General features: G+C 40.0%; 1 protein-coding gene across 1 annotated transcript; it reads left to right on the forward strand.

Annotated features, from left to right (window-relative positions):
- The first annotated feature begins 308 nt into the window (after nt 1-308).
- LOC108046191 lies at nt 309-5,271 on the forward strand. Its single transcript, XM_017125770.1, has 3 exons — nt 309-493; nt 3,262-3,872; nt 4,516-5,271. The coding sequence occupies exons 2-3, from the start codon at nt 3,263-3,265 to the stop codon at nt 5,046-5,048; spliced, it is 1,143 nt and encodes a 380-aa protein (XP_016981259.1). The 5' UTR covers nt 309-493; nt 3,262; the 3' UTR covers nt 5,049-5,271.
- Nucleotides 5,272-23,826: the final 18,555 nt, after the last annotated feature.

Consider the following 23,826-nt stretch of genomic DNA (forward strand, 5'->3'; position numbering starts at 1 on the left):
TCGCAGCCGCATTTTAACGACTCACAAATTTGCATATCAATGTGTCTTTGAGGAGCTCTACAACTGTGACATAATCACTTGCTGTCATTTTAATTTACTGTTAATTAGTTTTGCAGTCCGCCCGAAATTACACTTAGTCAAAGCCATAAAAGCCGAATGGGAAACTCTAATTAATTTGATGGAAATTGGCAAGCGAACGAACCGCTTGCAACCTGAGGATCAAACCACTTCGAACATGCTGCGAGGCAAGAGCTAAAGACTGGCTTGAAACTTGGCCCAAACCGTTGGCCAAAACAGTTGAGCGCCGGTCGAAGAAGCGAACACAACGCGGTTGCGCATGCGCGTGGATCATGTACGGATCGAACGTGCCTAAAATTCGCAATTAAATTATTGGCTAAAGAACGGTGAAGTTGGCCATAAAAAGAGTTCTACCGCAAGTGACAAGTGACCGACAGCCAAACAAATTCAAATTTATATCCCCTAACCAAAAAAGGTGAATGAAACTACCTAGGAAACTGTGTCAAAAAAGCAAAGAAAGTTGCGTTTATATGTGGGCTGGGTCCCCAGATCTTTTGAGGTGTATCTTCAGTCGTTTATTTTTTGCGGGCTTGTCAAGATTGAGTGATCATCTGCGTGGGTTTTCCCCATGTCAATTCGAATGCAATGGAAGTGTAGTGATCACCTTTTAGGGCCTTACGCCCAGGTATGCGACAGAACTGTTCTTTTCAGGTGATTCACGCACATAACTTCTGTTTATCTTGCATATTTTTTTGGGGGTGCGGCAGATTCTCTTAATGAATTAATTTCACCCTGCTCTTGATTCAGTTCATGTAAATCCGCCTTTGGGTATGATATCACTCGAATTAATATTTATGTTCGAATACTTAACAAGGTCGTCTGGCATTTGCCAAACTTGTTTCCAGTTATTTTTTCATTATAATTTGATGTCGAAATATTTATGTTATTTATACCTTTTTTTGCATAATTTGTGCTGAATAAAAGTTGAACAGGTTGTTAATTATTACCTTAATTGATTTTTTCGTAAAAACCAAGTATATCCGAAATTCCATAAACGATTGCTTGGTAACACCTCAGACTATTAATACTTTTTTGATGTTTACTAAAGTAAAATGTGTTCCTACATTTTGAGACATTCTTTACCAAATACAATAGATTCGAAATTACACATAAGATTTTACTAGCTTTTATTAGGACTTTATGGCATTAAACCAAAAAGGTTTTCCTGAAAAGGTATTTAATAATGTTCAAAGTATCTGTCTACCGAAACATTAATAAAAATTTCCGGAAATCAAATAAATATTGATAGATGTCTTCAACTTTAAGCCTAATTCAGGAGGCAAGCCACTATTAATCACCCAACCAATACAAATTCGACTGATTACACAAAGTAATTCGACGCGAACTTGACACATTTGATATGCAAATGGCCAGAAGCCAAAGTCAAAGCGGCAATTTGCGTTAAGAGGAATCTGAGGCTGAGGTTCACCGGGGCAATCAGTCAACCGCGAAGTAGTGGAAGTCTCGGCCAAAGATGCCAATTAATTAAGAGGGCCTTAGGGCCATAAGTGGTTCCGTATGCATATTCGACTGTAATTGCGGTTAAACACTGCGCTTGCAATTAACTTTCCATGGTTAAGTGCCAAGTGGCGTATACGTAATCCCCGCAAGAACAATTATTAAGGCAAAGAATTGATTTTCTTCACTTAACAATTTAGGATGTTTATTTAAAATTAATAAGAGCCGACTAACCATTAAATATACATGTAGCAAAGTTGTTAAACAATCCTTTCATTGATGAAACTTTTAGTCATTTTAGCCATTGAAATATTGAAACTTTATGTTACTCGTACCACAATGCATTATTGATTTTGTTTGAATTATAAATAGCTCATGACTAAGGCCCAAAACAATCCCTAAACTATTTCCCCTTGCGTGTAAATTGCTGAAACTGCATTCAGATGGGCTTGTGTGTATATTAAATATTTGGATTTATGCCATAAAAAGTGTTTGGACCCGCAGATACACGATTTCATTGGCATGCCACAGCCAAGTCACGTTGTTATTTTTTTCCCGTATATTTTGTGTATTTTATAAATTATATTCCCATCTGAAACCTTTTAATACTTTTTTTGCCCGCCGAAGCCATACAAATGTTAATCGATAACCGAAGCGATTAAAACAAAACAGCCAAAAACAAAGAAAACACGGCATTTTTATGCAAATGCACAAATTACAAATGCCTCGGAAAGATTGCGCAAAACCTTTTTTCGAATGGGCGTTTGCAAGAAATACCTAAGGGGCAAAAAACTAAAAAAAAATCCAAAGCCCACAAAAAATATGAGCTTTAAAAAGTGGAAATAAATAACCATTTCATACGAAAATATTTCTGATTGTTTCAGGCTGTTTTGTTACCAGACTCATGTAATTTTTTGCTGAAATAATAATATTTGCAGAGATTGTAAATATTGAACTGTTTTCATTCAGTGGACGCCAGAGATTTAATTAAATGTAAGCCAATTCTAGCTTTTTTCGTTTATTACATTTTGAGATTATCTTTATTGTTGAATAAACACATTTGTTTGTACTGCCAATCGAAAAACTGTGCCTGGTTTATTTCCATTATAGATATAACTTTGTTAACTGCCGCTGACAAACCCATCAAAAATCTAGTTAACCTTGTCTGCCCAATGAAAATTCGAAGCCCTCTCTCCTAGCAAATTATTTTTCAGTGCACTTATTCCACTTGGTTTGTTTTGCATATTTTATTGAAATTTTGCTGTTGCTGACTGGCTCCATTTCAGTTTTTAATTAAATAGATATTTTTGATAGCAAATTTGATTTTGATGATGCCAACGAGTGAATTTCTTTTAAAGTAAACCAGTTGATCGGCTAATGGAGTACCGTGGGCTATTGGCAATTGAAATGCCAATTGATTGGCCATGCTAAGTTATGCAGATCCATAAACCGGCTAATGGTTGCAGTGGAGTCGTGAAGTGTAACACCTGCAAAAGATATAGAGCCGGTGTGCAAGGTGAGCCGGCCAAATGCCGCGGAAAATTCGCGGCCAGCGACGAAGAACGGGTTCGATTTGCTGACGGAAGAGTTTCAGTATTGACTGCAAAGTGCGTTGCATAACCAACCAGTTGATGCACTTGCTCATGATTTTCTCCCACCCCTCTCTCTCTCTGTGCTTTTTTTCTCGGCTAATATTATGGGTATTTTTTTGTTGACTTTTTCCAGCATGCGTGAACGCAGTCAAACCACACCGAGAAGGCGTCGAGCCGGTCCCAAACAGGCGTTACCCGGTGGCTCCACCGAGGGAGTGGGTGCCCTGGAATCCCCCTATTACACCATTGACAACACGGAGGATATCTATGGAACCACCTTGCTGCCCTCGCAACGCTGCTATGTGGATCCGTGGGATCTGGAAAACTATGATTATGTACGCAAGAAGATCGATGATGTCACCGGTCTTCAGGAGGCAGTGGAACCTGCCTACGGGGGCGGCAACTCCCTGACCCCCAGTCCCACCTACGGCTATGGAATGAGAGTGGGAGTGGGCGTGGGCATGTCCGCCACTATGCCACGCCCCCACACACAGAGCCGTCGCGTGTCGCGTGCCCAATGCCAGTTGGAGTGCTGTGTGCCCCAAAGGACTCGTCGCCGGAGTCGAAGTGCCCGCAAGGAGCCACTCTACACGGCCAGGAGCGACATATACGGAGCACCCAGTCGCTACGAGGACTACATGGCCACCATGACCAGGCAGTTGCAACTGGACAACGACGAGGAGGAGGAGCACCCAGAGGACCTGTATGGCGAGGAGCAGCGCCAACTATACAATGGCTTTGGAGGTGGGTAAAATAGCTATTAATTGCGAATTCCTTTATACTTCTCACAAATGCATACAGATTTGCATCTGATATTTAATTCATGTCATATTGATTGAGACCTAATTAATAATTCCATTTGCTGCTTTACAAGATGCTTTGTTTTTTAATCTTACATCAAAGTTTTCATAATTAAGCTTTTCTTGTCTCCTTTGTTAGTTAACTTATTGCATTTCCATATATATGAGTTTCTTATTAAAACAATTCAATTTCCATTTTAATCAAATTCCATTTCATACAGTTTTTCTTTTGCAAGATTTAGATTTAGATAACAAGATAGCAATGTTTAGTCACCGGCGTTTTGTATTTCATTTAAAAACTACTATAATCTTCAATCTAGTTTTTTTGTAATTACATGACCATAATTGTGCTTTTCTAGTTGTTTATTGCAAATTGCATTTTCATTTTCCATTTTATTGAAATACTTTATTACAGATGTTTTATTTTTCACTCATATTTTAAACATATGCTCGATATAATAAAACCTGATTAAATGAATGAATGTATTCTTCTACTTCTTAATTGAGTAATGTATTCATAAGTTTAAATCTTTATTGACTATTCCTTGTATCTTAAAGTGTTCTTATGTATCATCGCTATTTTTCAGGCTTCTCCAGTACCAGTTCCACGGAGCACCCTTCCTCCATTGGGGATGAGCAGCCCCATCTTCAGAGACGGGCGGCCACCCTGCAGCGTCGTTCCGTTCCCAGTCAGATGAACGGCAAGAGCAACAACTATGGAACTGCCCCTCATCCGAGGCGCAAGCGAAGTGGCAAGTCGGCGCCACTGTCGGCTCCCCCTCAGATCGATTTTCCCGCCCCGCCGCCACTGTCGCCCGCCTACGACTACTGCAATCCCTATGCTACACTGCCGTACTGCAGCATACCGGATTGCAGCGAATGTCACCAGCAGATCTATGCCGCACCCTCCACCCTCTATGGAACCATGGGCGCAGGGGGAGGGGGAGGGGGAGATGGAGCCCGGGTCAGGGGCTCATCGCCCCACTCCAGCGGGGGCGACTCGTCGCTCTACTCGGGAATTTACGCCCGTAAATTCGGACTGAGCAAGAAGGGTCTGCTCCAGATCGACTACTCCTGCAGCTGGAACGATCTGGACCGGGTGATGCAGCGCCATTGTTGAGATGCATGTGGCATGTGGCATGTGGCATCTGGCCTTGGGTGCTTGGGTTAGGGTTACCATCACGTTTGCACCGATAGCGAACAGAAACATTTTTGTACTTAAGTCATTTTGCATATAAAAAACCACACATACACACACAAGACCAAATAACTGAACATGTTTGTCGTAGATTTATAGTTTTTCAATATTGAAATTACCGAATAAATATTTACAAGTCAAGCAATCGGGAGTTTTTAATTTGTTATGGTATTTTATAATTAAACCCTGCGGCAAAAAATCTTTTAATTGATAAAAAATAACCCTTTGTATTACTGAAAAAAGTGTTATTCATTTATTTATTTACATATCACCAAAAGTTAACGCAATAAAGGTTTGTGAAATACAAACAATAAATTTGTGCAAAAATTACAATATTAATTGGAATTGAAAACAATATATTTATCATAAACAAATATATAAAAATAGTTTAGCATTTGGTTTTCTTTTTAATTTTTTTGTAATTATTGTAATTTGCATGTTTAATTGGCTTGTGACATCTCACACCAAACTATAGCCCTCCAGTTTTAACAAGAATTTCCTTGGCAAATGACACTTGGCTTGGCCAAGTTTAATCAACTAATTAGGCAGGCCATTGCAACAAAAACTGGCAGTGAATTTCCACTCACTTCACTCTAATTAGTTGTGACGTCATGAGACGAAAGTTTCATGTTTGACAATTTGTTTTGGGAAAATGCGAACATGGAAATGGTTTTAACGAGGGACTTTGATGAATGTTGGGGGATTGTCAGGCCGAAGTTGGTCAAACAAATGCCAGGCGCAGGTGTACGAAGGAAAATAAGTGGGAGCTGAAAACTTTTTAAAGCACACTTTTTCGGAGTTGAATAAAAAGGAAAATCCATTAAACTTTCTGCCACCAAAGTGGAAAATGCAACTTCAGCTCGATTATCTCAGCCCGAGGTGCACAAATACACAGAGCGACCTGTACAAAAGAAAAAATCAATAACGTAAATAAAACGGAAAAGATTTTCCTCTATCTCCTTTGCTCTCGCCCTCTATTTTTCACCGCCCTTCCCTTTTGCCACTGAATGCGATTTCAATTTCTCAATCCAATTTACCTTTGCAACAGTGTATACACATCAATGCACAGACAAAAACTGGGGCTGTTTTTTAAGGTCAATTTTATAGAATATGTTACAAAAAGTTTAGAAGGTTGCATTATCTCAAATCAAATATATATAAATATATAGACAGGAAATCTCCGATATGCTACTTTATATATCTTACATAATATATAATATAGATATTAAATATTTAAAAATCTAAAAAATTATTTCGAAATTATATTTCTGTTTATAATTATTAAACTTATTAACCGTGTACAAATTCCAATACCAACACAAACACAAATACGAACGAAAGTACAAACACAAAGCACAAGTAAATCATAAAAAGAAGCAACAACAAGCATCTGCAAAGCGAAAATCTGAATGCACAAAAAGAAATGCGAGGAAAACGGTTCCAAGTCGAGGGGAAAATGGCATAAAAAATGGGTAAAGGTTTTTGCTATGCACATAAAAGCGCAAATATTTGCGCAACATTTCCGTCGTCGGCGACGTGGCGATAAAAATTGAACAAGAAAAATATGCAAAACTGAGCAAGCAGAAAGGGAAATAAAAACGTCGCAAGAATAAGCCCAAGAAAATAAAATAAAAATATGTATATATATATGTGTATGATGTGTATATTTGTGTGGGTCCCGCTTTGCCACGGATTTTGCCTTTATTATTGTATAACGTCAAACATTTGCATGCGGCGACGCCTAAATGTATGCCACACTTTGTTCACCAGCTGCCACACCCCCTCGCCAACCACCGCCCCTGGGCCACTTTTTGCATTTGCATTTATGTGCGGCGCCAATTGGAGCTGCCACGCCTCCTGCCTGCCCCTGCCTACCCATGAATACCCCGCGAACAAATGCAAATCGCAGCGAAAATATTTCGCACTTCCACGGAACGGAGTCGAATACCTGGCCATCAGCCCACCTGCGATCCCTATCTCGCAGTGAACGAGTGCTTGAATTTGGCCAGGAAAAGTGCTCCCAATTTGCCAGGCCTCACCTGAAACTGAACAAGATGGAAAGCCCTTATTGGGAAAGCGTTCTGCCGGGCAATTTGGCATCGATTTTCAAGGAAAACCTTAATTTTAAGGCACAATAAATTATCCAGGGCCCAAAAAAAAAACAACAAAAACGTTTTGTTTTATTTTAGAACAAAATGACTCAATATATTACATATTTCGATTTGTTAAAATAATACCTAGTCTTATAGAATTTGTGTATATTTTATATTTAAACTGCTTTAATCTATCTCCCAATAGATTCACTTCATTTTTAAAATAACAACATATATTTACTAATAAAAAAAATACTTGTTTCTGATTGTTTGACTCACCTAAGGCTTAATAGACATCAATTATAAGTGTTTTTGACTTAAATTGTTAATTAATTCAGTTGAAAAGTATTAGTTTCCTTAATCATTTTGTTCCTTTGTATAAAGTTTGAAACATTAATATTTTCAAAAAATTCCTGAGATTTTGTATTTAAGAACAGATTCTATTCATTTTTTCAGTTATTTCATTTCTTTGTCGGTCTTTGTGTTCCCATTTGTTCTTTTTTTTTTGGTTCGCTAAGCTTGAGAACAGAGCAAAGCGGGAGAATAAAGATGAAATGTAGAAATTTGCGATTTAACGTTCCATTCTCCACTACTGACTTAAAAAAAACGGCAAAATTGTCTGCGACAATTGTAAGTCGTTTGCACAAATTGCAAGTTAAATGGATCCTTGCCGACGGGTCTGCCGCTCCATTTGATGGTGCAAAAATAGCAGGACGCCAAGATGGTTGCATATAATGCGACTGACAAATGCAAATGAGTTGGGCGGATCGGGTAGCTGACAATCAGTGGAGTATTATCTTTTTCAAAAGGCAGGGAACAGCTGGTCGTTCGACTTGCAGGTGCATATGAAAAGGATTTAACTGGAGATTACGAATGATAGAGTTAAACCAGTTAAAAGTGGCTGTCATAATGATAAGAAATCTAATTTAAAGTTAGATCGTTTTAAGCCCTTCCAAATTATGGTTGTCAAAAATTCATAATGAATGAAACAAACTTTAATTAAAACTATATTTAAGCTTATCAAATGCAAAATGAATTATTGTTGCCTAAGCTGCGTACTGTAGCCCCCATGATTTTTGGCCTTTCATCATATGTGTTGGCAAACTTTTGCTCTAAGCTTCCATCATGTGGGAAAAAATCTGCAACTAAATGCCCTTATAAATAACAGTCTACTGTCAAAACTCACGGTTGCTGTTTGTTGTTTCGTAGTATGCAAAGCACTCGAGTTAAAAATAAACCAGCAACCTGAAAACTTAATTAAAGTTTTTTCTCTCTTTGTTTCTGGTGCTGTTAAGGGCAACAACAAATAACAAAACGAAAACCAGAGGCGAGGAAGGAAAAAGGACATGCTCAACAAACAACAAAACGCAGTCGCTTACTAACTTGCCATCTGTATGTGTGGGTGGCTGTAGGTGTGTGTGTGTGTGTGTCGGTGTGAGTGTGGCTGCAGCTGTGTGAGTGTCTCGTTAAGCCAGCAACTCAAAATGGCGCCCGAAGTCCTGCTGCCGGTAGTGCCTTGTGTTCTCTATGCAATTTGCCAGCCATTTTGCACCTTGCAATGAAAATGTTTTTTAATTAAAAACAAGAAAGAAAACTTTGCCGAAGGTTGTTGGGAATAGTTGGTACTTAAGACTAAAGGAATACCCATTACAGATAGGGTCAAGCAATGGCATGATATCTTACTGGCCAGAAAAGTAGCCTCTGTTGCAAAAAGTCCAAGAATTTCAGATAAAAATCACCTTTATCACTTATAAAATATATACAAGAATTCTTTTGTATTAGTATCTACCAACAAGTTGTACCTTAGAGTGCTAAAAATGTAATGTTAATTTATTAATCTACCTTGTGTAATATCAAATGTGTAAACTTCTTTAAGAATTCAAATAAATATTTAATCAAATAAAGGAAAATACCAGTTTAAATGATAAAATGACAACCTTTAGCCACCGAACCAACAGTTATGACTGACATAACGCATACGCAGGGTATGCCAGCATAAAAGACAGCTTAAGTCGCACCAAGGTGTAGAAAGTGTCTGACATTTAGCGCCTTTGAAAAGAGCTGCAAACAGTTTATAGACATAAACACAAAAATTTGCATATATCTGTGCTACTATGTGCCTCAATTTACATAGATATATATGTGTATATAGCTAACAGTGTTTGTTGTGCTTAAGACGGGCCCCCGGGCTGCCATTTGCTAATGAATAAGTTAATTTCATTCTGGCCGCAGCAGGGAAATGCGGAGCAGGACGCTCGTCGTGTTATTTATGTGGCCGCTGCCTGACTGTCGCCCATTTTAAAACCCTCAAAGTGGTCATTAGAGACTTTGGCTCAGTTGGCAGTTTCAGTTTCAGTTCCAGTTCCAGCAAACAACACACAAAGAGAGCGAGAGAAATGAGACATAACAGAGGGGCTGCACTGCGTATACTTAATTTATATATAGGCAACGCCTCCATCCGCCCCGTTGCACGTACCCCATACAACAATAGTGGCCACTAAAACTGAGTAAGGGAACGGGTCTAAATATACGTACGTAGATATATAAAATTGTTCAGGCCCCCCCAACTATATTTAGTTGCGTATGTGCACAGTGTTGCTGTAAATGCAAATTAAGTCTTTTGCAGCACACAATATGGCAGAAACACCCAGGGTGCGGAACTCAGGGATATTGTGGGGTTAGTTGGCCCAGTGCCGCATTACGGCCAAAGTGTTGGAGTTACGTAAGCCCGAATCCATTAGTTGAAGCAGCTAAATTAAAATAAAGGACTGACTAGCTCCAAACCCAGGGAATTACGAAATCAGGGGGGCGGAGATGGGTGTGGGCTGTCAACAAGTGTCTACGTGTCCCATTAATCTGCATTTCTAGGTAAATGCAATTTTATCAATTTACAAGTCGTTCGTGATCTGCATGACCTGAAAAGTGTGCTTCGGAAAAGCACTTTAAATCAATAGTCAGAAATATAACTTTTTAAATAATTCCTTTTTAGCTTGGTAAAATTTAAATGGATTTTCCTTCTCACATGTCAACTAAGCTTAGACAACAAATTGAAATCAAACGAATAGGAAACCCAAATCAAAGAAATTCAATTTTCCCTATACTGGAATATAAATAAGCAAAAGTCATCTCTTAAAGTTTTGTTACCGATGACAAGGGGTTAGATAAAAAGTTTGCTTAGATTTATTTCAGAAATTGTTTGATTATGAATCTGCTTCGGCTTTTTTATGTAAATATTGGGTTAGGACTATGAGAAATTTCGTTGTCTTCATTGTTCTATGTGAAAAAAAAATATAAAATTAAATTTGTCGAAAAGGAGAGAAATTGTATGCAGTCTAAAAATATTGCATAAGCCAGCTGCACAACTAACAACCAAACAATCAACCGTCAAGTTGTCCAAGAATGTGCCAGGAAATGTGCTGAACAGGGGACAGATGCATCAACAGCATTTTTGCATTTGCTGCCAAGGCTAATTGACATGAATAAATGTTACGCAATCAGCAGGATAATAAATTCAATGCAAAAACGGGGCAACATTTTCATTTGCCAGCGACGACTTTGTATAAGACGGAAGAGGATTCGCCCTGGGGATACCCTGTTCAAAGGATTCCCGAAGATTGAGGCATATTTACCATACATTTTCTCGCAGTCGTGTTTACCATTCCGATTCCTCCTTTTTCGGCTGGCTGCGAACTCCTTTCGAATGGGAAGCTTTATGGCCATCGCACACACATATACGCTCCAAAACGTGACGGGTCCTGGCAGCAAATAAATTTTACACCACCACCATCTCGGATCCAGTTGCAGCCTGCTCCGGCTCCTGCTCCTCCTCCTCTTGCTCCTTGGGATCCTTTGGCCGCCCCTGTCCTCTCTTTTCTCATCTTCCTGCTGCCGCTTTTATTGCTCGCCGGTTCAGTGTCAGTGTGTCAAGCAGGCTGCGATGTGGAATAATTCGCAAAATGTCATTATTAGTTTGGATTTTGCGCAACAGCAAGCGGAGGAACGGAGGATGGCTTAGAAAACAGGAGCAGTCGGAAGTACACTTACGAAAATATGTTGGTTCATAAAAGGTAATACTCGTAAGTTCCAAAAAAGTTTAATTTAAGGTGATTAATTAAAAAATATTAAATCAAAAACCTACTTTGGCAACCTAAAAGCTTATGATAAAATTATTGTATTATATATTCCATATCCAATAAATACAGTTTAAAGTTTTCGGGATTAATAAAAAACTATGTCTCAAATCAAAATGATTTACTTATAAAAATATATAATAAATTAAGGAGCTTATAATTAATAAAAATATTTAATTTATAGTCGTTAAAGTATTAAAACAAAATTGATAAAAAGTAAAACAAAAATGAAAGCTTACTTTTACACTTTTCAGGAATTAAGTTACAAACGCTTTTATTCGGCTAAAACTTTCTTACATTATTATTTATTTTTGAAGCTCCAAATAATATTTTAAAATCTCATTTAAAATTTCTCCCAGTGGACGTGCACACGCATATCTAACCCCGTCACGTGTCTTGTGTGTTTGTGGATATGGGTTGAATGATAATGCCGCCCCAAGGCCCTTTCTCCATCCGTCTTGAACTTTCCTCCCTGCTTTTCAGCCGTACATCATCATCAGGAGGCATCAGAGTAAAGTTTATTCGACTCCCCTTTGTTATTGCTGCTGCCTTTTCTCCACACCTGCAGGACACGTATAGCATTTGCTGGGCCCGCCTCATTTTCCACACCCACTCCCTATTGTGTGCCATATGCATAAGTAAACACTGAAATTGGTTTCCCCTTTATCCCTGGCAAATACACAGACATATATCAAATCGTCCCACACAGGGCACCATATACTCGTACTCGTACTCGTATAACTACATATATGCCATATGATGGATGGCGGTATGATAATAAGCAGATTTTGGGAGATCAAGCTGATTGACTGATACCCAACAAAATTTGCCTTGAGGCATAAAAGGATCCACAAAAATTAATTGGATTTTTTATCGGATATGAAAAAGTTTCAATTGAAATTGCCAACTGTTGGGTACCGCCATCAAAAGTTGAATTGATTGCAAGTAAACAAATATAAAATACAATTTCTTGAACACAAAATGAAATGGGTAAAACTAAAATACAAATTATGGCCACATGAAGAGATACACCGGTACAATAAATACCAATAAGATACCATAAATATGCAAAAAATCAAAGAAATTAACATTTCACGTTTATTGGAATTCTAAAAACCCAATCTATTCTAAAACCAGACTACTATTGATTTTTTTTAATAAATAAAATAAGATAATTATACCCTTGCAGAGGGTATTATAATTTTGGCCAGAAGTTTGTAACGCAGTGAAGGAGACGTTTCCGACCCTATAAAGTATATATATTCTTGATCAGGATCAATAGGGGAGTCGATATAGCCATGTCCGTCTGTCCGTCTGTCCGTCTGTCCGTCCGTCCGTCTGTCCGTCTGTCCGTCTGTTTCAATACCGTTTGCGAGCTCAGTTTAAAAGCTGGCGATCTGAAACTTTCACAGTCGTCCTAAAACAAGTGTACGCAGATCAAGTTTGAAAATCGCCCCGATCGGACGTCTATATCCTATAGCTCCCATAGGAACAATTGGATATATCTTGCAAGAATTTATGATATTTCGCGCAGTGTAAAAGGTATTGACATTAATCTTTACAAATCGTATTTTTTTATGCATACCTTGATCAGGGTAAAAGCGCGTGGCGATCGGACGTCTATATCCTATAGCTCCCATAGGAACAATAGGGTAAAATCGGTTAAAATTTAATGATTTTTAGGATATTTCGCGCAGTGTAAAAGCTATTGACATAAATCTTTCCAAATCTTATTTTTTTATGCGTTCCTTGATCAGGGTAAAAGCGCGTGACGATCGGACGTCTATATCCTATAGCTCCCATTGGAACAATAGGGTAAAATCGGTCCAAATTTTATGTTTTTCAGAATATTTCGCGATGTGTATAAGCTATTGACACACATTTTTCCAAGTCTTATTTATTTACGCATACCTTGATCAGGGTAAAAGCGCTTGCCGATTGGACGTCTATATCGTATAGCTTCCGTAGGAAAAATTGTTAAAGGCTGCGAAAATATCCCTTTTTCCCTATTTGTATATGACAATTTTGCAGTATAAAAGCTATTGGCATGAAACTATGCAATTTATCTAATTTATTTATGTACACCTTGCTCAGGGTAAAAGTTGCTGCCAATCAGACAAGTACATACTACATCCGCTATTTAAAAATTAAATTAATTACGTATAGCTAATCTTTTTATACCCTTGCAGAGGGTATTATAATTTTGGTCAGAAGTTTGTAACGCAGTGAAGGAGACGTTTCCGACCCTATAAAGTATATATATTCTTGATCAGGATCAATAGGGGAGTCGATATAGCCATGTCCGTCTGTCCGTCTGTCCGTCCGTCCGTCTGTCCGTCTGTCCGTCTGTTTCAATACCGTTTGCGAGCTCAGTTTAAAAGCTAGCGATCTGAAACTTTCACAGTCGTCCTTAAACAAGTGTACGCAGATCAAGTTTGAAAACCGCCCCGATCGGATGTCTATATCCTATAGCTCCCATAGGAACAATCGGATATAACTTGCAAGAATGGAAGATATTTCGCGCAGTGTAAAAGCTATTGACATAAATCTTTCCAAATCTTATTTTTTTATGCGTACCTTGATCAGAGTAAAAGCGCGTGACAATCGGACGTCTATATCCTATAGCTCCCATAGGAACAAAAGGGTAAAATCGGTTAAAATTTAATGATTTTTAGGATATTTCACGCAGTATACAAGCTATTGACATGAATCTTTCCAAATCCTATTTTTTTATGCATACATTGATCATGCTTTCGTGGAGTGCAGACGTGTTTTTGCATTATTACGAAATTCTTTGTGCAGAGCCTATGGACAAGTCCACTTTCGTGGCAAAACTTACTGTTTTTGTGAGCTCAGTGGCTGGAGTCGCGGTGTCAGTGATCTTACATCCCGTTGGTTGTGCCTTTTCGCGAAAACAAGTCAAGTAGGAACTGGTAGAAAGACATTTGCAGCTTGTTGTAGTTGCAAATCACCCCTCTGAGATCAACAGATCAATTATATTTTTATTTAAAAAATAAAAAACAAATTCAAATATTTCCTCGACTGGGGCTCGAACCGGGTTTCACCTGGCGGTGGGGCGAGCGCCTTCCTCACTGGACCACAACCGCCTCTTTGGAACCTACACAAAAGGGCTTAGTGTTCTGGAAGTCGGTAAAGCAGTGTCAAGCAGTCACTAACTACCATAATGTCTGAACCAGACTTCAACATCGCAGGAACAGTGGCTGAGGCCCAAAGGAAAATGAGTGACGCATTAAACGCCTCATTAAAACGTTTTAGCTCTGTCTATGCTTCCACCTCTTCCAACGCTCGACAACCTCAAGACCTTTCATCCGATGAAACTGTAGCAGACGACGAGGACTGGTGGACCCCACGTCCCAGCTCTAACAAACGCCGGTTAGACTCCAAGTCTCCCGATGGTAACAGAAAAGTTCAAAGGAGTTCTAAAAGCCCAAAACCAACTGAATCTGTTAATCGGTTTTCGGAACTGTCAGACATGGACGCTGAAGATGACCTCCCCCTCGCTTCTCTTGTTGTCAGCCACAACAGCTCCGATGGAGCCAATATTACCAACACAAGTAACATCAATGACAACCACGAGAACAGTACCAACATCATTGAAAACAGCAACATCATAAGCAACAACATCAGTAGCAGCAACAATGGCAACAACAACACCACCAGCACTAGTAACAGCGGCAATCGTAATCCGAACCAGCTCACAGGCAACAAGGAAACCTCACGGAATCAGAAACCACCCCCAATTGTTATCAAAAATTGTGAAAGCCTAAACGGACTTATCAGATCCACTGATAAGATCGTCCACCCAACAAAATACTCAATAAAATGCCACACAGATAACTCAGTTTCGATCCTCGCTGCAGACTCCGATGCGTACAGAGCCATCACTAAATCGCTCACCATAAAAAAGGTGCCATTTCATACCTGGCAGCTTAAAGAGGAAAGATCCTTCCGGATAGTCATTCGAGGTGTACATCACTCCATCCCGGATGAGGACATTAAGGAAAGTCTGACTTCGCTTGGACACAATGTGCGCTTTGTTAACAGGCCGAGAAGCCGTTTTGACAAATCAAAGCTTGTCAACCTTGTTTTTGTCGAGTTAGAACCAGCCGCGAACAACAAAGAAGTTCATGAGCTTAAGGTGCTCTGTCGTCAACGAGTTCAAGTTGAACTTCCTCACAAAAAGGACGATATTGTACAGTGTTTTCGATGCCAATCTTTTAATCACACAAAAAACAATTGCCATAAGGAATTTAATTGTGTCCGATGTGGTCAAAAACATGCGATTGACGAATGCGAACGAGAAATTCACCCCGTTAAATGCGTAAACTGTGGAGGTAGTCACACAGCTAGTTACAAGGGCTGTATTGTTTACCAGCAAACAGTAAGTCGTCGTAGAGGTGCTACAACCCATCGTAGCCTCCCACAACAACCAGCCGTTGTACGACCAACTGAGAGAAGAGGTGTTGTGGCATCGATTTCATACGCGAATGCCGCTAGGGGATCTGTACAACAACAAACCCAACAGGCTAGCCGACAGCAGTGGACAAACGATCAGCAGCATCAACAGTTCCCTCCACTAGGAAGTAGAAACCGGAAACTTCATCAGCAAAGTAACGGACTCAATCAACATCAGCAGCATCCAACGCAAGACTCTTTAAGCCGACTTCAAAAACCAGCTCCCAAACAACAGCAGGACCAACAACAACAGTCATCGCAACAGCACCGAAATGTCCAAAATGATCGTCAATGGCAGCGACAAGAGCAAATGTTTATGCGATCCGATGAAAAGATGTCAGTCCTCGTAGCTCAACTCGACAAGATGTTCCAGATGATGATGTCAATGATGACTCTCATTACAGGCCTTATATCACAAATGGCGCCAGGAACTGCACAAGCAATCTCTGGCCTTCTCCCAGCTCATTCAACACAACCATGAGTCAAATTGGGCTCAAAATCGGTGTATGGAACGCCGACGGGCTGGCCAACAAGGCGCTGGAGCTAGAGCTCTTCGTGCGGAAGCATCACATTGACATCATGTTGGTCAGCGAAACACATTTCTCCTCTCGGTCATATTACAAGCTACAGGGGTATGACATTCACCAATCTAATCATCCGGCAGATCGCCATCGTGGAGGCTCTGCTATTATAATAAAGTCCTGTCTCCAATACCACCAGTTCGCAACAATGGAACATCAAAGTGCTCAATGGGTCGCAGTTAAAGTCAAAACGGACCACGGTGAAATTGTCATTGCGTCTATTTATTGCCCACCTAACTTTCTGCGTACCGCCGTTGACTTCAGAGTACTATTTGACGAACTAGGACCCAATTTCCTTATTGCTGGAGACTGGAATGCACACCATCGACTTTGGGGCTCACGAAACTGAACAGCCAGCGGAAGAGCATTGGCTGACTGTATTTATAGTGCTAATATCCAGGTCCTTGCAACCGGAGGGCCCACGCATTACCCGTACAGTCAACGTACACCATCAGCAATCGACTTTGCCATATATGGAGGTATTCGCTCTGAGCTTGTCACCATATCAGAAAGCTTGGAACTAAGTTCTGACCACATCCCCTTGGTGATTGAACTAAGAACAGCTGCTCACAAGCTTTCCCGGAAAATGCACATCCTTCCTCAAAACGCAAGCGTTCCGCGGTTCCAGGCAGCTGTTAATCAGCTTGTTAACCTCAACATGGTCCTAAACACCCCTGAAGATATTGACGACGCGACTGAGCATTTTGTCCAAAACATCCACATCGCTGCTGACTCCTCAACCTGTAGGCAAGGTTCAATAAACCCATCGAATCCAACTCATGCCCTTTTAAAACCTGAGGTTCTGGATCTGGTGAGGTTGAAAAGAGCCTTGCGTCGCAGATTCATGCGGTCGAGGGATCCAGCCGACAAAAGGGCATATCGTCGCGCTGAGGACGATCTCAAAAAGTTGTTGCACAAAACAAAAAATGACTACTTCGCTGATCTGCTACGTAATGCTGATCCTACAAAACCATATGGATTTAGCATCTGGAAAGCAGCAAGAGTTATAAAAAGGCAGCCCCCTCGCAGAATACCTATTAAGCGAACTGACAACACTTGGTGCAGATCGGATTCCGAAATTTCTCTGGCTTTTGCTGACGAACTGGAAAATCGCTTTCAGCCATTTAACTTTGCGAAGCGTGATGACGTTGAAAACACACTGCAATTTCTTAATGCTCCCTGCCCAGAAGCAGAGCCTATTCGTCATATAAGTCCGGAAGAAGTTTGTCACCAAATAAAAAAGCTGCACCTCAGCAAAGCTCCAGGATTTGACGGTATTGACACCAGGGTTGCCAAGGCACTTCCGAAAAAGGGCATTCTGTTTTTAGTCCTCCTGTTCAACTCCATGTTACGTATCCACCACTTCCCCACACAATGGAAGTGCGCTGTGATATCGATGATACCGAAGCCAGGTAAGCCGGAGAACCTTGTTGCGTCATACCGACCAATAAGCTTGCTGCCCACATTCTCTAAAATATTCGAGAGAATATTTCTTAGCAGAATGATGGCAGTAAGAAGGGTTCAGGATGCAATTCCAGACCACCAGTTCGGCTTCAGGAATCACCATGGAACCCCGGAGCAAGTGCACCGAGTTACTCAACATATTTTGGATGCCTTCGAGAATAGACAGTACAGCTCTGCTATCTTCTTGGACGTAAAAGAAGCTTTCGATAGAGTGTGGCACGATGGCTTGCTATTTAAGCTGAAGACTCTCTTGCCAACTGCGCAGTATCTCCTTCTTAAAACATATCTGCTGGATAGAAGCTTTATGGTTGAAGTGAGAGGCGAAAGATCACCTATCCGACGCATACGAGCTGGCGTACCACAAGGTAGTGTTTTGGGTCCTGTGCTGTACACCCTTTACACCTCTGACTTGCCAAATCCTAGAGACCCGGGTACCCTCTTGGCAACGTATGCTGACGACACAGCCTTCATCGCAAACTCTCCGTGTCGAATCGAGGCGTCCAGAATTACCCAGAGCTTCTTGGACCTGTACAGCGAGTGGACGAGGAGGTGGAATATAAGTATAAACGGAAATAAGTCGCAACATTGCAACTTCTCCTTAAGGCATCAAACCCTCCCTAGGGTTAAATTCCAAGACACGCTCATCCCACAATCCCCTCAGGCGCAATATCTTGGATTGATCCTCGACAAGCGGCTCACATGGAGGCAACACACCGTCAAAATAGCAGCAACATGCCGTAGTAAGCTTAGGAAGCTTAATTGGATGCTTAGAGCAGCGAGTCATCTGAGCCTCAGAAATAAAATTCTGATCTACAAGGCAATAGTAGTCCCTTCCATGACGTATTGCATGCAAATTTGGGGTACGGCATCCGACTCAAACATCATGCGAGTACAACGGCTGCAAAACCGAGCACTGCGAACCATTGTAAATGCGCCGTGGTATGTGAGAAATGACGACATAACAAAAGACCTTCACATCCCCACCGTGCGGGAACAAATCAATCGTCACTCAAGTCGCTACAATGCACGGATTCGAGCCCACTCGAACCACCTAGCTGCAGCATTGGCAACCCCTATGATTAGAAGAAGGCTAAAGAGAAGGCATCAAGCAGACCTATGGATAGGAGGGCGGCATAGAACGAGAGTCCTTCCCCAATAAATAAAATATTATCGTGATCGTCACCAAAATCTACAATTATTTTTAAAGTCAAAAACATATTGATATATATCGCTGCTGTTATGTTTATACCCTTGCAGAGGGTATTATAATTTTGGTCAAAAGTGTGCAACGCAGTGAAGGAGACATCTCCGACCCTATAAAGTATATATATTCTTGATCAGGATCACCTCCTGAGTTGATATAGCCATGTCCGTCTGTCCGTCTGTCCGTCTGTCCGTCTGTCCGTCTGTCCGTCTGTCCGTCTGTCTGTCCGTCTGTCTGTTTCTACGCGAACTAGTCTCTCAGTTTTAAAGATATCGAATTGAAACTTTGCACACACCCTTCTTTCCTTTGCACGCAGTATATAAGTCGGAACGGCCGGGATCGGCCGACTATATCCGATAGCTGCCATATAACTGAACGATCGGAAATGCCATAACTTTGGTGTTTTTAAAGTTAGAAAGTTGGGATTTTCTATGGGTTTTACATTTGGCCAATCAATTTGACGTACCAAATTTTATAAGGATCGGCCGACTATATCCTATAGCTGCCATATAACTGAACGATCGGAAATGCCACAACTTTGGTGTTTGTAAAGTTAGGAAGTTGGGATTTTCTATGGGTTTTACATTTGGCCAATCAATTTGACGTACCAAATTTTAAAAGGATCGGCCGACTATATCCTATAGCTGCCATATAAATGATTAATCGGAAATGCCATAACTTTGGTGTTTGTAAAGTTAGGAAGTTGGGATTTTCTATGGGTTTTATTTTTGGCCAATCAATCCGACCTACCGAACTTCATAAGGATCGGCCGACTATATCCTATAGCTGCTATATAACTGAACGATTGGAAATGCCATAACTTTGGTGTTTTTAAAGTTAGGAAGTTGGGATTTTTTATGAGTATTAAGAATGCATCATATGAATAAATTTGGGGAATATAATTTACAGAGTATTCTGCAAGGGTATATCAACTTCGGCTCCGCCCGAAGTTAGCTTTCCTTTCTTGTTTTCCTTGTTATGTTTGTTAGTCTTTCTAGTCCCTACGTTTTATAGCCATTTAATTGGCTGATTAACGTATAAATAAAATATATGTTATATTAAAAAAAAAAAAAACATTGATCAAGGTGAAAGCGCGTGCCGATCGGACGTCTATATCCTATAGCTCCCATAGGAACAATAGGGTGAAATCGGTCCAAATTTGATGATTATCAGAATCTTTCGCGCAGTGTGTAAGCTACTAACATAAAATTTTCCAATTCTTATTTATTTACGCATATCTTGATTAGGGTAAAAGCGCTTGCCGCTCGGAAGTCTATATCTTAAAGGAGATAGGAAAAATTGTTAAAGGCTGCGAAAGTATCCCTTTTTTTCTATTTGTATATGACATTTTTGCAGTATAAAAGTTATTGACTTGAAACGATGCAAATCTAGTTTACTTATTTATACCTTATTCCTTTCCCTACTTTTTCACTTTTAGCAATTTCGTCAAAGTCTGCAAGGGTATTAAAACTTCGGCTTGCCGAAGTTAGCTTCTGTCCTCGTTTTTTAATAAAGTTAATTTATCATCCTCTTAAGCGTTGTACATATTCCATTAGGGTAACAGCTTGGTCATTTTGCATCCAAAATTTTATTAACAAAAGAAAGTCAGAATGGAGGAAGGGGGTGTTGAGCTTAATTCTATAACAAAACCAATATTTATTGCCGAATGAACTCCATTCTGACGTGGCCACATAAGGGTAACGTTTTGGACTGGCTGACTAAATTAAATTACAGTGGTTACATTAATTGCTCGGCCAGTCATTCACTCAGTTTGTCAATCACTCAAGCCGCTATTCACATGTGTATCTATCAAACGCATGGCACGTGTCAACTTTTGGCATCTAATAAAGCTTATGGAGCACTAAATTGGATTTGCATACATTATTGGTTCACACAATGTGGGTACCTTTTCCATGTTCTAATGTTGGTATTGAAGCGTGAAATTCCACTCATTTCAGGACCTTCTCATTGATCAGCTGAAAGAAAAGACCAAACTTAGGTAAATCAATTTAGCTTATGGCAATGAATATATTCATATACGCACTGTCATTATTCAACAAGATTTTGGGTGATGTGTTTACATTTGATTGCCGTAAATGCGATTAAGCTGAGTGACTTCAAAGTGTCTAAATTAGATTTCGTTGTGCCTGAAAAGGAAATTGCTTGGAAAAAAGGGAAAGGCAGTGGAAGAGAAACATTTCCTAATTTATGCTTAATAAGACTCCAGTCGTAAATCTCCAAGGTGGAGTCCTGCATGTGTGCCTGCCCTTGGGGGTCATAAATAAAACCCGGAAAACGTAGGAAAAATCTGCACACACACAGTGAGCCAGCCAAATGCACCATCTCCTGCCGTTTTTTTTTTTTTTTTTCATTCTACATCTCTGGCACCGCTTGCATTTTAATGTCCTTCATGGATGGTTAAGGCCTGGTGAAGCCTGGCGAAAGGTCAACATAACGCGTTTGCCTGCGGTTGGTTTGCGGATGGCCCCCACAGGATTCCACTGCAACTTTTCCCTGCGGTCAGTGCAACGGTTTGAAATTACGACCCAACCAGAAAGGGACACAGCCGCGGGGCATGGCTGAAATGAGATGAAAATATGGCTGCAGTTGACTAGATGGCCATAAACATGTTACATGATCCGCTGCCAAAAGGGGTAAGGCTAACTGGGGCCAAAAGCCGTCGAGCTGCACAGGGTTGCCGGCTCATTTGCATGGCTGCCACACACAAATTAATTGGGGCTTTAAGAATAGATGAGGTTTGGGGAGGTTGAACTTGCAACAACTTACGTAACGAAAGGTGAAAATAGGTTAAACTAATTATTTCGCAGTTAAGGTTGTAGTATTCAAGTTACAAGTGGATAAAGAGATGAATAAATTAGTCTATTTTAGTTTTTTCAAGTTACAAGTGGATAAAGAGAAGAATAAATTAGTCTATTTTCTTTTTTAAAAAACTGACATCACAAATAATTAAAAATATCTTTCGTATTACTCACATCCGTCCAAAAAGAAAAATAAATAATCCTAAGTTTAAGCTGGACACTTAAAGTTATGCTAATAAATAAATAGGCATTGTAAAATACACCAAATTATAAGGTAAGTTCAATGTATTAAACATAAAGATTTCAAACATGCAACATATAAAGTATCAGCACTAAATTATTTTGTGGTCTAATAAAATCTCCTATTAGCTTCCCCAACTCAAGCCACTTTGGCGATGAGAGTATCGATTGATTGTCCTGCACTCTACAACCCATTAGCGGCTCCAACACCCCCCCAGTCAATTCCGGGAATAAATTCCTGCAGCCAAGGTCCGGGAAAAAATCAAATTACTCCATTTGCATACGGAAAGTGCAGGGGAAAGTGGGGGTTGGGGAATCGTGTTGGAGCTGAGTATGTACATGCATAAATAGTTTACGTCCGCTGCCTCCACATTGGGCTCACATTACGGAATCCTTGCTGTGCACCACATGGCGTATGAGTAACGCAACGCCTTATTAAGCCGGGCCACTTTATGATGGGTTCGGAGGTCATTGAGACGGCTCTTGTCCAGTGCATAACGAATATCCCTTACGCAGGCAAATTATTTTTATTGTTCATTTCTTACTTTTATTCCGCTACATTTTCGACCTTTCTGCTGTTCGACACAAAAATGTAAATGAAATTTACTAAACGAATTTTCTTGTTAAACGTCACAAATGGCCACGCCCCATGCCGAGACGATTTGGAGTGCAGCGGTGGGCGGTTTATGGGTTTTAGCGGGAATGGACTGACAAACCGTAATGCCTTTTCTGGCAACAGCGACAGGCGTCACAATTCTAAGTACACAGAGAAAAATTTAAACAATGTCTGGAATTTAAGATATGCAATAAATTATGTACATAAGTCAGTTTAAAGGAATTAATGTTATCTATTATATTTCAGCAAAGATCAGTTAAATTCATATTTAAAATAACCGTACAATACTCAGGAAATATAAAATGAAAAATAAAATATATTTATATATGCAATTGAAAGATATTAAACAACAATTATGGCAAGACACAAAATTTTAAGAATATAGGTCAAATTGAATTATTTTTATCATCATAATGAAAGTTATAAAATATCTAATATTTTTGATTCCTTGAAAATAAATAAACCTTAAACTACTTAAATTTTGTTTGAATTAATTCAGAATAACCTAGGTCATCATTAACAAATAAAACGTTTTAAGTCAAAGGACAAAAAAATAGTTTTCCACAATTATTATTTTACAATAGTTATGAATTGTATTATTATTTCGTACTATTATTTTATTATTTTTATTTCACAAACTCAAATATGAATTTTGTGATTTTAGTATTCTTTCTCGTTGTGTGTTTGCGGATGGCGCATGGCGACCACTTGACAGTCACAGGCTCAACATGCATACAAGTCCTTTGCCGCGCAACTGCTGCTCCTGCTCCTGTTCCTGGTGATGTTTTCGTTGTTATTGTGGAAGGACAACGCTCACTTGGCTTGCCTTTTGTTTTGCAAACAAAGCGAAGTGGGCGACCGGAAGGGGCGGAATGGCGATGGGAGGACGTGGTGGCAGCAGGCCATAAATCAATTGGCAGCGTAGAAAAATTGCAGAAAATTACTTGATATTTACGGTCACTGAGCACACAATAGAGCCGGTCCCGCCCACTTTCCGCACTGCCACATTCCCGCCCCCCGGCAGAAAGCAACAAGTATTGCCCGGCATCGGTGACAGCGACAGGACATTTGCTGGCT

This window comes from Drosophila rhopaloa, unplaced genomic scaffold (genome assembly GCF_018152115.1).
Source record: "Drosophila rhopaloa isolate 14029-0021.01 unplaced genomic scaffold, ASM1815211v1 contig_115, whole genome shotgun sequence".
Classification (NCBI taxonomy): domain Eukaryota; kingdom Metazoa; phylum Arthropoda; class Insecta; order Diptera; family Drosophilidae; genus Drosophila; species Drosophila rhopaloa.

Coding starts and splice junctions, on each gene's coding strand:
- LOC108046191 (XM_017125770.1), top strand. CDS start 3,263: ATGCGTGAACGCAGTCAAACCACACCGAGAAGGCGTCGAGCCGGTCCC. Junction 3,873..4,515: donor ACTATACAATGGCTTTGGAG/GTGGGTAAAATA, acceptor GCTATTTTTCAG/GCTTCTCCAGTACCAGTTCC.